The sequence below is a fragment of the Neodiprion lecontei genome, chromosome 5 (assembly GCF_021901455.1).
Source record: "Neodiprion lecontei isolate iyNeoLeco1 chromosome 5, iyNeoLeco1.1, whole genome shotgun sequence".
Taxonomy (NCBI): Eukaryota; Metazoa; Arthropoda; class Insecta; order Hymenoptera; family Diprionidae; genus Neodiprion; species Neodiprion lecontei.
In genome coordinates this window covers 27094121-27109141 of record NC_060264.1, presented here as the reverse complement: position 1 = coordinate 27109141, position 15021 = coordinate 27094121, and the positions used below count along the sequence as shown (strand labels likewise).

The following is a 15021-nucleotide window of genomic DNA, read 5'->3' as shown; positions in this document are numbered from 1 at the left end:
AAACAGTTGCGCTTGCGGATTTCCGCACCGATCCACCGACCAGGAAGACATGACCCCTGGTAATTGACGTGTACGTCGTACGGTGCCGAAGTGGCCGGAAGTACGTACATCCCGTATCCCCCCTTGTTACCCATTCATCGATCTGTATTTTCTTAATAAAGACATTAGCAAATTATGCGAAAAGAAAGCGAAATTAAAAAAAAATATTGCGTATCAATTCCATTCCTTTGTTTCTCCTCCTTCCCCTCTTACTCAACTAACAATCGGGTCACTTGGTTTGTGAATAGATAGTTACGGGGTACCAAGTTCGACGAATGATTTATCACTGATGGAGTTTTTGGAAACGTTTTTTACGACGTCAAAATTTACCATCACATTTTAGATACCGTACTGACACCTGAGGAACGTGACATCTGTAATATATGTTCACACTAAAGGTCGACGCCTCAGGAGTACATCTTTGGATAGCGAAATGGCTATTGTGCACCGGAAGTAGGTGCGAAAATCACTTCGAAAACGTTCTTTCGGTCACTTTCGAGATGATAAGGAGGAGAGGGGTACTGAAACATAGTGGAAAGTTTTATCCCCGCCACCTTGGAAAATTACCTACCCCCACTATTGCTATTTACCACGTACCGGATGTGCGGCAACGTTGCAATTGTTAAGTACATAGGGTTGTGGAGGGGATGACGAAGGAAGCGGCAACGTTACACATTCAAATCCAGCAGGCCCAGCGAGCCTTGCAACGGATACGGAGTACGATTAGTTCTTGGGTTTTTTCTTGCCATCTGATCAGAGATTCGTCCAGTAAATGTCAGAGAGAATAGAAGCCGGTAATTGTTTAGGGATAGTATGTGCATGGAAGTCCCCAACAGAGAAATGAGGGCACAAGATTTTGACGAAGATGTTGAAATACTAGAAGCTCGAGTTGAACAAGGTAAGCTTTGAGGTTATGTGCATGTTTTCTGCCGCAGGACGCTCCGCGTGATCCCGCCTCTCCCTACCCCACCCCTTGTGGTCTGCTTCCTTCTTTTTTTTCACATCCCTTTCTCAACAACCGTTTATACCTCTAGTTCTGTTTTGCCGCGTGGTTCCGGCAAATTATAACTTTCTTTTACTTTTCATTTCTTGGCCTTTACTTATTCTATGTTTTCCCGCGTACTTTTTTATTCGTGACTGTTAAACTAAATGTTTGTAACTGTATTTTCCTTTCTATTACCATCTTCTTTTCAACTTTTTGTACTTGATTAAGGAAATACTACATACAGTTTTGATTATTTATTATATGCACGTACTCGAATTCCGAGTCGTTTACTTAATGAACCCGAAATTTTCCGTAGAAATTTAAGCCCTGAACTCGCTTGATCATTAACCGATGAGACGGGTTAAAATTTATATCTATATACCGTGCTATTATCGGGTGAAAAATAAGAAAGGTCGGGATAGTTTCTTGTGATAAAATGATGCATGAACATTAAAGTTGCAACTGTGCACTTACAGAAAACCATCAAAATATAGAGGCTAATTGCAATCTGTGTATACAACTAACTACCCACCTCGCATCTGAATGTCAGTGCATTGATAACAATTTTTCGTTACGAACACAAAAGGGCCGGTGTGTGTGTGCGCCATATAGTAGATGACAGACAAGTATATATACATACTTATACACATTGCTTAAATAATATACAGGAAAGCGGTGCTCAAAGTGTTCTTGATCTTGTTTTAACTCAGTTCGAGTCGGTCCGTGGAACCGAACGGAACTCGCATCGTGTGTTGCGGGCACCGGGCGTAAGCGGCACATTATATACAGCTGCGGGTAAATATGTGAGAAACGGCTGTACATAACATGCCCCGCGCATCCCTCTCTCCTTTCGCTTTACCTCCCCCCCTTTTCTATATACTTTTCCCGGTATACATATGTAGATGTATATATAGCATTCGGCGGCATGATGTAACATAGAGGTGGCTGACGGACTTGGCCGACCAGCAGCGAGCTTGTGTGTTTGTGCACGAGGTTCAGTCCAGCTCATATATCTATATAGGCAGTCAGCTGCTGAAGGAACATGCCACCATTTGTAATTTTTTTGATAAATATGCGAAAACCTTGCAAAATTGTAGATTTTTTTTCTATTTTCACGTTCTTTATTTTCTTGATTTATCTCGCCTGGCGATCTAAAAGTTGGCCAACTAGAATCGAGGACGTCTCCATGTTTTTCATGCGAGGTCGCGGAGATCCTCGTAACGTAAATAAATATTCAACCGAAGCAGTATATTCAGATCTTTCAGTTATCTTAGCAAGATGAATGAGATGGGGAGCTATTTTATAACGCACTAGATAGAACAGATGGAAATTGCGGATTACTTGTATGATTGTAATGACCTGAATCGTAGACCGTTACGTGACCGATTGTAATCAAGTTCTCCGTTATGATCTGAATCGCCAAATTTTTGAATCTGGATACCGATTTGATTGCAGTTTAATTTTTGGTAACCGACCGATCAGTCGCTAATGAAATAGAACCAGATGGATCCGATCCGTCGCCATTTTGTTGGCGCAATATTCTCCCACCCCTGAAGACTGCGGGCGGGCTCGTCCTGACATAGCAACAGCAGCAATAAAGGTCTGCTATAAATAGATCGCTTGCCAGTGTTGCCAAAATGGCAGACCTACGCATCGTCGGCCATTTCGGTAGCGTGCGAAGTTGTACATTTTCCCTTAGACTTCAGCGAAACACGGCAACGCCGCGTTATGCGCATGCATATGTGGATATTTACACGCGCCCATATACATTTATACGTATATACATATACGTGTGTATGTATGCATACACATATGTATATATCATCGCATCAACCGTGTAGGTATCGTATGTATATATCGTATACATAATACATACGATGTACATACCTACACGGTTGATGTTCTTTTTTTTGTTCCAATTTGTTTTCTTTCAATTCTTCGTTTGTTTTGTATCTTTCATTTGAATTTTTTATTTTGGTTTTGTTATCGATCAATGGCGGTTGTTCTTCTGGCGTGCCATAATAATGAAAAAAAAATAAACATTGTATGTAACGGAGTAGGCGGCAGGGGAGGGGCAGGGAGGAAGGGGCGCACGAGGGTCAGAGGGGGGAGGGAGGGTGATAGCTGGCAACACCGCGTCGTAAATCATGATTAAAATAATAAATACATATGTAACGTACGTACGAAGTATATAGGAGATGCGCAGTAGAACGCAAGAACCGACCGGGAGTCCGGGTACTGCGCAGATTTCACACCCCCCACCAGGCCGGTTTCCTCCCCCTCCACGTAAAAATCTTCCACAATACGAGGAGTGGGGGTAGCTTAAAAAGCACTATATACGTGCCTGAGTATATACCAATACATTTACCAATCTTGGCAGTATGCCTGAAAGAGCATATCGACCGTGCGGTGTTGCCATGTTCTTGAGATCTCGCGCTAGTTTCTGCCCACTCTTTGAACCGTATGTACTACACCAGCATTACCATGGTACACGTTGCGAATACCGTCGTTTGGTTTCGACATCTCCTTGGAATATGCATAGCTAATCTTCAAGAGTAAACCGCGCCGCGATTCCAAAGCCTAGCACAGCACGCTCGTGCATGCGGCGAACAATCTTTCAGAGTACTTAATACATTTTCGTCTCAAGCTCACATCACTTTATGAACTCGATCAGCTGATCAGCCGTTGAGAGCGATTTCGGAGGGAACGCAAGAAGGTTTCTCTAATCTTTTAGTCAGGAAGTATCGATGCGCCCATAGCGGCGATCATTGCAACTGTGATTAGGCATCGGGATGTGTAAACTAATAACATACGTATATTACGATCGAACCTTTTTACGGGATAGGGAAGCAATGATACTTACTCGTCGATCAACAGCGGCGCTTAAAAATTGCGATAGATACGGCACGGGGGCTACGGCACGCATGCCACCTATATGTCTGTATAGATATGTACACATTAATATGAACAAGTGTACATATATGTATACGCATATATATATACATACATTAGTGAAAAATACTTCTCGGAAATTAGAAGTTACTATACCGTATTGGAATGGTAATAATACGTTTAAAAGTTTGATACGCCGTAGCGATGGGGAAAGTAAAGGAAAAAATAAAAATTTGATGTCACGGGCAGGTGGTCCTAGACGAGAGTTTGGTCTCGCTACTGTTTCCAGCGCGGTGTCAAAAGCGACTATTGAAAACAATATCCGAATGCATCCTTGAAAAAAGGAGAAAGAAAAAAAAAGGTCTGCACAGTATGCGATACAGTCAGTCATAGACGACCTTGGAAACGCGAATGCTAGCCTCGCGAAGGGCGATATTTTGTTATAATGACGTCACGGCAAACGATGGCGTTTCCTTTTGTTGGTGCCAGACGGCACTCGACGATTGGCCGCGTACAACCTCGGCGGGACGCCATTTTAGTGAAATGACTCACAGGTGGAGAAAAACCTAGGATGTATTAAATAGGGCCTGCGCACGAGGCTACACGCTGCTGGGACATTTCCCTTTGCCGCTGGTGCTGGTGGTGCTGCCTGCTGGCTGGCTCGATCGCTCGCTTGCTTGCTTGCTTGCTTGCTTTCAAATCGAGCTGCTCGGCGGCATAAAATGTGAGGTGACGTGCCGTAGCGCTGTTCCGTGGCGCGCGCGTGTCTTAACGCTGCGCTGGTGATGCCGATGCTACCGCTGATGCATCGTAGACCTAGACAACTGACGTGCACAACAAATAAATATCATTTGTTGTCATCGCGGAGGCGAATCGCGCGTACCTTAAACGCTGTCTCTACTATACATATAAATAATACATAAACGTTTTCGTATCATACTTGACAAGTGTTTTTACATAAACAAGTGCAGGAAATATGTGACATTACTACTCCTAGGGTACGTACTACGATCGTCCATCTAGGCGTACAACGAGGCTCGAAGTGGCATGTGGTATCGCATTTTAGGCAATTTTGCGACCAACACTCTGCCGCCGTTCGTTACTCCGCTACTCCTGCCGCCGTCGTCGCTGCTGCTGCTGCCTCGATCGGTGAGCGAGTTCCTAGCTAGCGCGGAGGTACAGTCAACGTAAAAAGTTTCGCCACTCCGCCGCGAGCACGGCTGAGCACGGCTGAGCACGGCGAGGCGGGTTTATACATACTTCGTTAAATCGCGTAGTAGACGTAGGTACATACCCTCCTTATGTACGTACTACATACTATCGTTTTATCGTGTCGCGTGAGGTGAGGTGAGGAGCCTAGCTCGCTCGCTCGCTGCCGCGGTATGTACGCGTATGTCGTCTAGTGCCCCGTGCGACCAACGGCAATAAGCAGCCACCTCGATGCTACTACATGGCCTAACTACGTGAAATTGTATAATGGCGTTATCCTCGGCTGCCGCCGTAGTCCTCGCCAAAAGTTCGCCGCCGGTTACTGCAGGAGGAGGAGGAGGAGGAGGAGGTACGCTCACATCATTATACACCCTTATTTTAGATCACCCCGGGACTAGAGATATCCCTCATCCCCGGCCCCGAGGAGTGTCACACTTAACGTGTGCCTCCGTTTATATCTCTCCTTCACATGTTTCGTTTTTAATCTATACGCCTTGTCCAGTATATCCATGGCATACACGATCCGACTTCTGTCACTCCTGAAACGCGATCGTTACGATCCCGTATCGTGTCACCTTTTCTCGTTTCTTTTTATATTTCTTCCTTTGTTATTTTCACAATACAACAACGTATCACCCGACCCGTCGGTGCCTCGTACGTCAAATTCCCGATTTCCTTCCTACATTTTATCGTCGGCTAAAAGGTAAACAGAAATGTGGAAATATAAAGGCGCTTTTTCACTGCTAACGAAATGCTCGTGAATTTTTTTAACAATATTTATCCTTCCCGTGACAGAAATCTCGTGTCCTAATATTGTTTTCGTCCTAATATCTTACTTGTTTCGGAATATCAGTTTTGCCAAACCTTGACGCTGTTCTATCTTATGTTTTTCAGGTTCTTTTGACAACGTGACGGTGAAGCAGGAGCGACCCGACGATGCGGAGATCAGGGAGCTGGCAGCCAAAATGGTGGAAGCAAACAAGGCGAAAATGGTTACAGCTATAGGCGGTGCGCAGCAGCAGAGGACTGGGCAAAACGTAGTGCCTCAGCCAAATTTACCAGGGATACTAGGCTACCTTTCCAATGCCAAAAAACCTGTGGATTCTTCTATAATCAAGCCGCAGCTGCCAGAGGGGAAGATTCCTCTTGACGACGACAGTCAGAGAGGTAGATTTGGTTGGACAAGCTTTGGAAAGTGTCATATACCATACATATTTCGAGCCGGTGAAAGATATTGTGCAGTGAGGATATTGGAGTCTAAATTATTGAACAAATATCTTGGATATCTGCACGCCGATATATACAGCTGCACTTGCATAAGAAGCTACTACATAACAGAGGCGGAGAGCAAGCTGTTCAACGAGATAAACATAAAACACTGCGACAATCAATTTGGTAGGGAAACCTTCACCGTCAAGGATCTTGTCGTGCGGCTCGCAGATGCCAAGGAGTTTTACACGTTTCTGGACATGTGCTATACGAAGTTGACAGCTGGCGCTGGCCAAAACAATCCTGCTACCGGTATGCAGAAGGCTGAGAAGTGCGGTTTTATTCGTATAAACAAGGAGTCGGTCGTCCCCTACACGGTCAAAGATGGTTTAAAATATGTTCCGCTTTTCTACTTTGAGGGAGAGACTGATAACCTTAAACTTAAGGCTGAGAAACTTGAGGGATGGGACCTGTCGTATTTAAAATTCTGCTGCAAAGTTCAGGGAATACGCAATGAACTGTTTGCCAGTGAAACGTGTTCCGTGATCAGTTTGAGTGACATAAAAAGTTACTTTCCGCCCGGCACCGGATTCGAGGATTATTGGCCGAGCAAAGTGATGGACTCGCAGTTGTTGGTGAGCAGTAAGGGTGGGGGCACTGGGGGGGGATGGACAAAACAGCCTCCCACACCTCCCGCTGCGAAGCAGCCATCCGTTGTTCAAAACAATACCAATAAAAACAACTCGATAAATCTTCGAAGCGCTCAAATACCGACCATTTTACCAAGGGGCGTTAACAGTAACGCGACTATCCATAGGCTCGGTCAACCCAGACCCGTCGTCACTACGCACCCTGCCCATTCCTCACCTTCTAGGGTTTCACCTGGTAGCAGAACGAGCTCCGTCGCTCAGCAACCTATGCTCAGCGCCGTTCAAACCGCGTGTAACGGATGGCCGGGCCTCGTCGGTGGGCAACCCACATTTCAGACTTTAGTTTCACAGCCGAGCCAAGTCATCAAAATGACCAATGCTCCTCTCAACATGCATAATGTATGGGTAATTTTTTGATCTATTCTTCGTTTACTTCGTAGGAAATTCCAGTCTGAAACATTCTTGGCAAATACATGTGTGTTACAGTTTTGTCTGAATTTCATTGGAGAATTAATCTTTACCAGAACATGCATGAATAAAACTAGAAAGTAATAAGTTTAGAAAGAATTCTCTTAGTACGCTGGTTTTTTATTCAACAAATATTTTAAATTGTTGTAAAATTTGGTTGCCAGTCCCAAAATAGTAAACACAGGGTGTGCACTGTGAGAATAAGAATTTTCAGACTTGAAATGTAACATTTTTTTGTGATTATTTTATCGTCGTCAATAAGATCTTTTGTTATTATTATTGAAACATTCGGTGATATAATGGCAAGCATTTAAAAGTACAGGCTTTTAACTAAATTTCATGAAAATGATTGAACTATTCTCTTGCAACGTAATTAACCAGTGATGATAATCCTATTTTTCATATCGCAATATTGATTATCAAATCGAAATATAAACGTTTCATGCACTAATTTTATTTATTGTCTGTAGTTTACCTCGTCATTTGATTTCCATTGCAAATTTATTTCGAAGCGTTTACTGGTTATTGTAACTTTATTCATTATTCACACAAAGAACATACATGTATTCCGAATGAAACTTTATATTGAGATGCACGCTCAGAAAACGAAATTCAATTTTTCTGTGAAGCCTTTAGTTTTGCTAATGAAAGTGGCCATGTATTTTGTCACACGTGGTGCATACAAGATAAAGTCGCATTCTGGATACAAGCCACATAAGTTGAGTTGTTTGTAGATGTAAAACTAGGAAAAAATTACAAAATTCGGTTTTAAAAAAATACGAACTTGAATATTTAATTGCAATGTTTTTTGTCATCGAATCTCTAATGAAAATAATATTGTTTCCTATCTCACATTCCTCATAAAAACATTGTTCAACTTGCTTGAATTGTAAATTCTAGGAAAATATCTTTTCAATTAATTGAAATTCACAGGAAGTTACAGTTCTTCAGAATCAAAGTTTTGAAATATTGATTTCATGGTATTTTCTTGCATTTTGCAGAAAGTTACTTTTTCAAAACAATTTCGGAACGAACTCTACGGTGCACTGGGAATATTCTGAAATTTAAAAATGTCTGAAAAGTTTTTAGAATTTTACTACTGTCCTCAAAATTTACCCAGTTAAAGTTTGTAACTTTATTATAACTATCGATTTCCAGAAAAACTCGTTATTTTTCGACTAGAATTACCTGAAATTAAGTAAACTGTTGAATAGCATTGACAAACTCAGATTTTCTAAATTCAATTCTTTCAAATTTCGAGAAGTGACAAAATAGTTATTTTTATTTCAACGTTGCGCTACGTTAACGTCATTAAAATTTCAGTCTTATCAAAATTTCGAAAATTATAATTTTGACCAATAATTGTTATCTTTTAAGACTCTTTGCTTGCGATTGTTCTGTGTGAATGTCTACCTCCAATTACTTGTAGACACACTGTACTACCTGTTTTCAAAACAAGATGGATGTTTTAACATGATTTTAATCCATTTCAGCAAATAGCTTCATCGAATAAAACTTACTCACCGCAGTCTAGGAGTAGAGGGGGTGGTAGCGGGGCAGGGGGGCAGTATCCAGGAGTATATCCTATCACAACGATGCAAGCCGCTGTCCAAGCCCAGCCACCCCCTCTTGTCAGAGCTACCACCCACACCAGTCAGCCCAATATCGGGTAAGTCGAACAACTCGTACTTATTGTTTGTGTTTAGTTTGATTTATTAGCAAGAATTGTGTTGGATTTGGTAGTTGATTATTATTAAGTCTTCTGACGTACCGTTGTGAGCTTTTTATCGACCGAGCACCCTGCAGCTCATTTAAACTTGAGGTTTATTATCACATCAATACTAATCGCGGGTACACTTTCACTAAATATGACATTCAGTTTCACTGTTATATCTGCATGTGCATTGACTTTGTATTGATGAAAATTACACAGCCTGTCGATCCTTGATTCAGCGAATTTGAGTTTTAAAGTGTGCATTGTTCCTTGTTTTCAAAGAATTGTATGTTATTTTAGACATTGGTGGGAGTCTATACTGTTGATACTATTCGGGGAAAAGTTTTACATTTTTGGAAAGTAAAATCACATATTCTAAACACTTTTTCTTTCAATCTAATTCCATTCGAGCACCCTAATGTTATGGAAAATATGGTGAAGTAATGGGGTATAAGAGAACAGTACGTGTGAAGACTTTTAGTTTAGGTACTTATGGAAAAATGTTTGCAATAATTTTTGGAGACTTATACATTCTCGTAAACAGTGATTATAAGATTTTACTATCGTATAATTTTAATGAAGGATAGGGTAACATACAATTTTTTTTAATTCCAAAACAAAGATAAATCCAGACTTCTGAGACATTAACCAGTAACCGTGGCAATTATGGATTTCAAGTTTAAACCTAACAGTATAGCTCTTTGTGATGTTCTTGGTGCGTATTTATACAAATTACTTGCCGTAGTACTCAAAATTATTCTTAAACATTCGCATTTGAATAAAAAATAATGATAGCTACTTGTCGTACAATAATCTTTGCAAGCCTCGGATCAGTCTAAATTGCGGAATGTAGTCAGTCATCAAATCGCACCTGCTACATCGCTGATTGATAGATTTTATTGCTGTGAATCTATTGTATTAAAAGAGCGTTAGTATCTCTTCCAATAATTGAATTTAATTTGCCTATTGACATACCAGAAATGTAGTGAGGAGAAGGTCTATAAATGCACAAAACAGCTTTTTGCCTTTGTACATACAATGTATGATTTTTTCTTTTGTATAGTTATCCAACCTATGGGAAGGATGACTGGTGAGTCCCTGTACATCGTATTATAGTTGCTTTCGGAATGGGAGACCGAATGAACGTTTAGAAACTCTCGACTTGGACGAAGTTAATCATTCACGTAGTATGCCATATTTTCGCAAAAATCAACATTCTGTCATCAGTTAACATCAGCTTACAAAAAATTATCTATCAGATCATGTATTGATTAGAAATACTATGAATTACTCAAGACTGAAGTGGCTTACATGTTTGAGATGCACGGGATTATTTAAACTTATTAGGATATCACTTCTTTGTCTTTAATTTGTTGCCAAAAGATCAGAAAAATTTTTATTGCACAACAAGGAAATAGCTCTGTTCGATCAAAAGTTTGAAAACCATTGATTTCTCAAACCTTATACAACAGTATGCTTAATATTTTCATGTATAACTGATTAATCGGTTACTAGTTGCTGATTTTCGTGAATAAAGTTGATTCAGTCTCTTTGTTCTTTGACTATTATATGAATAATTACTATCCATTACTTTGATAATTTTTTATAGTACTACAGAAATTGATTAACAAAACAAAACTCTTTCTACTTTTAATTACAGGGCAACAACTACGTACACAACACCAAGCTTGGGTGTTCCCAGCGCCGTCAGTCCAAGTACCTACCCACATAATTTGTTAGGGCTAAGCGTTGATCAGGTCCATGCCTTAATGCCACCAACCCAAAGTATGTTGTCGCATCCTGCGCGACACACACCACCTGGTCACAATTCTGCCACCGCAAAGTATCCACCGCCTCTTATACCCGTTAATGGAAGTAATAACAATGCCAGGTGAACTTTGAAAAAAATTATTATTCAGCGTTCTGAAAGTTCACTCAAATCTATTAACCAGCCCAATTGAACTTGTTAGCCAATCAGCAATGAGTCATGTACCTTTACTGACAACTTTCAGGCATTTGATTTTCATTTTCTTAATTACCCATCTGCTTTCACATATAACACACTAATTGGGATTTTCGTCGCGCAGATCTGAAATTGATTCTAACTCATTGCACAGTATAACAAAGTTTACTTCATGGTTCATGCTTTATTCATAGAATTGGAGGCTTCTAACACTTTATTCAATCTAATCCAGGTTTGGAATCAATGAGAGTTTACTTCACGGTTATGATTTCCCATCAAACTTGACCTTTTTCCGAAGTGTTCTAGAGTAGGAATACCTGGTGCATGTTATTACAAAAATATTAAATAATTATCGTGGTAGTAGTGAAGATAGTGAACAAAGACCTGTGCTCATTATGGCCGTGTATGAAATTCTTGTCGAACTCCTAATAGGACGTTTAAAGATACCGAACATGAGGAGATGGAATGTTAGACATGAAACAAAACTTTGGTAATCATTTGCAGGGATTCCAGAAGTAGAAAACCGCTGTTACCTATACCGGACACACCTACTTCAGGCTCTCATGTACCGTACAAAGTACAAAAGGCATTGGTTGATGAGAAAATGGTGCCATGCATCAACTTCAAACCATACATTTACACCGAACTGTTAATGACTCTTCCTGACTTTGTATCTCAGTATTTTCCTACTTGTGACATAAACACTTGCAGGCAAGTCCTGACGGATGTTTTGGGTATCGATTTGTTTCAAGGGAATAGGTGAGATTTATATGTAAATACATTTATATTTTTTATGATTGTGCGATCATGTAATCAATTCAATTTCAATTTTAATAAAGAAAAAAGGCGACATATATATTTTACAGTCTCGTTTTGTTTGTTTGCCAGATTTTTTTTTTTTTTTTCTCGAATAACAATGTCGATAAAAATGTGATGAACCATCTCCAATCTTAGTATTCAAATAGTGTTGTTTTACAGATAGTAAGTTGCAAAGGCATTTTTAGTTGAATTTTCTGTTTTCAGTTTTTTTTTTAGCAACCAATTAATAATTGATTACACTGTGAACAGTATTTAGAATAGATTAACTTTAGTGCCATCTTCACGTACCAATATGTAAATGATTTTTTCCTATGACTTGGTTTATTTACAGGCAACAGATGCAAATGCTTATGGAGGCAGGTAAATGCTCTTCACTAAGTGAAGAGCTTCCTTTGATCCAAGTGAAAAATATAATGACGTACATGCCACAGATGAAGTATATACTCAATCCTCGAAACACAGCTATTCCTAACTTGGCTCACTCGGCCGAAGAACATGCTGCTAAAAAACGTCAACGCACCAGCTAGGAGTGGCTACAGCCTTACTGGCCCACGTATAATTATTACCATTCAGCATTTTAATGGGGTACCTATACTGTTCCGTACTGGCCCTCTGCAAAAATTGCTGGATAATTGGCATATCTGAAGGTGCTTCTGATCAAGTCATGTTCCTTTATGTATATAAATCTATTGCGGCAAATGATTCGACCATAAAAAATATGAAAAAATATGCAAAAATTCCAAAAAAATTTTTAATTACGTCTTTTTTTTTTTTTTACCCAAATGAGATTATATGTATATATCTTTATTCGTTCATTCTTTTCCTCTCTTTCTCTTTTTCTCTCTTGCTCTGAAATGTATTTTCTTTTAATGTTACACACTGTCTGATTTGTAAGCTTTGCATATGATTTATTACTTGATCAATTATATCTCATTTGGGTAAAATTTGATATATTCATTGTGAACCGCTCAGGCATGGTGTGAGATATTTTACGTAGACAGCCAGAACTCTAATGTAAGAGATATAGATTGTCAAAAATTTTGAGCTGAAATTCTTGTCCTTTTTACGTTTAATGTCTGGTGGTTACAAGGAACAGCAACAAAATATTTATGAATACGTCCTTGCACGAATATAGGCAAAAGAATTTACTCCCGAGTTCTCGCGTGTTTGTGTGATCAGTCTACGTAAAATTATATTGCAAAAAATCAACAGGCTCTCTTTCTTTCTTTCTCTCTCTCTCTTTCTTTTAATTGGTTGTAATAAGAAAGATATCTACTTTCTGTAAACTCTCAAATTTGAATTATTCACATCTATATCTATTAAATTATTTAAAGCAGCGACTGAATAATTTTTAATTGTAATATTAACTGAATTTGGGCACATTTTGGGAATTTCAAGGTTGATTATTTAACAGAAATTTATAGTTCCCCTTGATTTACTGCTTTTTCGTAAAAATTACTCCAAAAATTGACTTCTCTGTGCGAATAATGTTCAAATACAAACGTTACTCGCAGAACAGACGAAACTGTAACAAAAGCTCATTTAGTGATGATCTATTAATATTTTTAGATGAAAAAAACATCAATGAATTCCCACAGTATTTGACGAAAAAAAAATTAACAGTGGGTTTACATATTTCGAACTTGCGATACGATCGAGCAACAGACATGGTGCCAGCTCAAGTTCCTAGTAAAAATGTCCTGGTGTACGAAATCGCGAATGGACGATAATAAGTAATGCAAAAACAGGGGGAGATTAGTGACACACATGCTGGATGAACGCAGTATGTGGAGTTCGTGAAAAAAGCGAGAAAAAAAAAAAATACAGTCAAAAGGAATTTCATTCCTGCAAAAAAGTGATTCAATATTTTTTTAATCATTCCAACATTTTACAAGGCATCAAAAAATAAAAATAGCGTGTAAAGCTTTTTCAACATAATCTATGTCTACAGTGATTACATATTACTGTACAGCCAGTTTGAAATTCATCAGTTTGAGATTACACGATAAAAAATATTTTTGTTCGCCCTGCTATATGTCGTTCAATCTGCAGTTCTTCTTATCACAGATGCCAACTATAATAATGTAACTAGTTAACGCATAAGATGTCTTTTTTTTTTTTTATTTATAGCACCTTTTGAATAATTACGTGCGTTGTAAGGCATTTATTTTTGAAAGAAAAAAAAACAAAAACAAATAAGACATACACTATTCAACAAATTCTCGCACTCTATCGCAGGAGAATGCCCATAATTCTGACGCGTTAATGTGATGATACATTTTTTCTTTTACTTCTAATTATTCGCACATACTACTTACTACAAAATACACTTATGGTCGAAGTCCTAGTACTGACCATCTAGAAAATTTTCGGTGAATAATGAAAGTAATAATGAAATGTTTCATTTTACACCGGCAAAGGCCATAAGCAATGTAATAATGTGTATGTGAACTTCCGTCGCGTTACATGATGTACGTAGTACGGTAAAACACATTCTCCTCATAATGCGAAACGAATAGCAGTGTCGATGACTCTCCTGACGAAATTGACGAGAACAAAAAGGTGTAAATTGAAGGCTAATCAAATAGGTATCCTATGAACGATATCTACTTTGTAGAAGTATATAACTGTAAGATTATTATACCTAGTTATGGAAGTAAAATATGGACTTGACCTGTTCGTACTGTAAATTTTGGACATTTGTGGCAGAGATTGTATAAAAAAGAAGTGAAAAAAAAAAGAAACAAAACGGAGAAGAAAAAATGAAAAAAAAAAATAAACAAAACCCACCTATGTACGTCTATGTATGCTTTAGAAGTGTATATAAAGAGAATGTAATATTGAACTATTCGCTTGTGACGATAAGTGGGTTTTATATAAAAAAAGAAAGGAAGAGTAATATTTGGACAACAAATGGAACGGATATAGGTACATATTCCGTTATGGTAAAAATGGTATATTTTATTATTTATGAAACTGTGTATCTATAGCTGAATAATATAACTTGAAGGAAATTCTATTTGCCATTAAAAAGACTTGTTACAAAACAGGACTGGAGTCTCTAGACTTCGTT

General features: G+C 38.9%; 1 protein-coding gene across 3 annotated transcripts; it reads left to right on the top strand.

The window, feature by feature from the left end:
* The first annotated feature begins 729 nt into the window (after positions 1–729).
* LOC107226515 lies at positions 730–14739 on the top strand. 3 transcript variants are annotated; one of them, XM_015667352.2, is made up of 7 exons: positions 730–937; positions 6020–7383; positions 8946–9121; positions 10230–10256; positions 10827–11057; positions 11634–11888; positions 12280–14739. In XM_015667352.2, exons 1-7 carry the CDS (start codon positions 853–855, stop codon positions 12473–12475), a joined length of 2334 nt encoding a protein of 777 aa, XP_015522838.1. In that variant the 5' UTR covers positions 730–852; the 3' UTR covers positions 12476–14739. The 3 variants fall into 3 exon arrangements, with proteins under 3 accessions (XP_015522838.1, XP_015522840.1, XP_015522839.1); XM_015667353.2 differs by lacking the exon at positions 730–937 and adding an exon at positions 4734–5474; XM_015667354.2 differs by lacking the exon at positions 10230–10256.
* The last annotated feature ends 282 nt before the right edge of the window (positions 14740–15021 follow it).

What these genes read in the sequence shown, in the direction of transcription:
- LOC107226515 (XM_015667352.2), top strand. Translation starts at nt 853, where the DNA reads ATGTGCATGGAAGTCCCCAACAGAGAAATGAGGGCACAAGATTTTGAC. An exon ending in AGAAGCTCGAGTTGAACAAG is followed by an intron (nt 938 to 6,019) that starts GTAAGCTTTGAG and finishes TATGTTTTTCAG; the next exon opens with GTTCTTTTGACAACGTGACG. An exon ending in CTCCTCTCAACATGCATAAT is followed by an intron (nt 7,384 to 8,945) that starts GTATGGGTAATT and finishes AATCCATTTCAG; the next exon opens with CAAATAGCTTCATCGAATAA.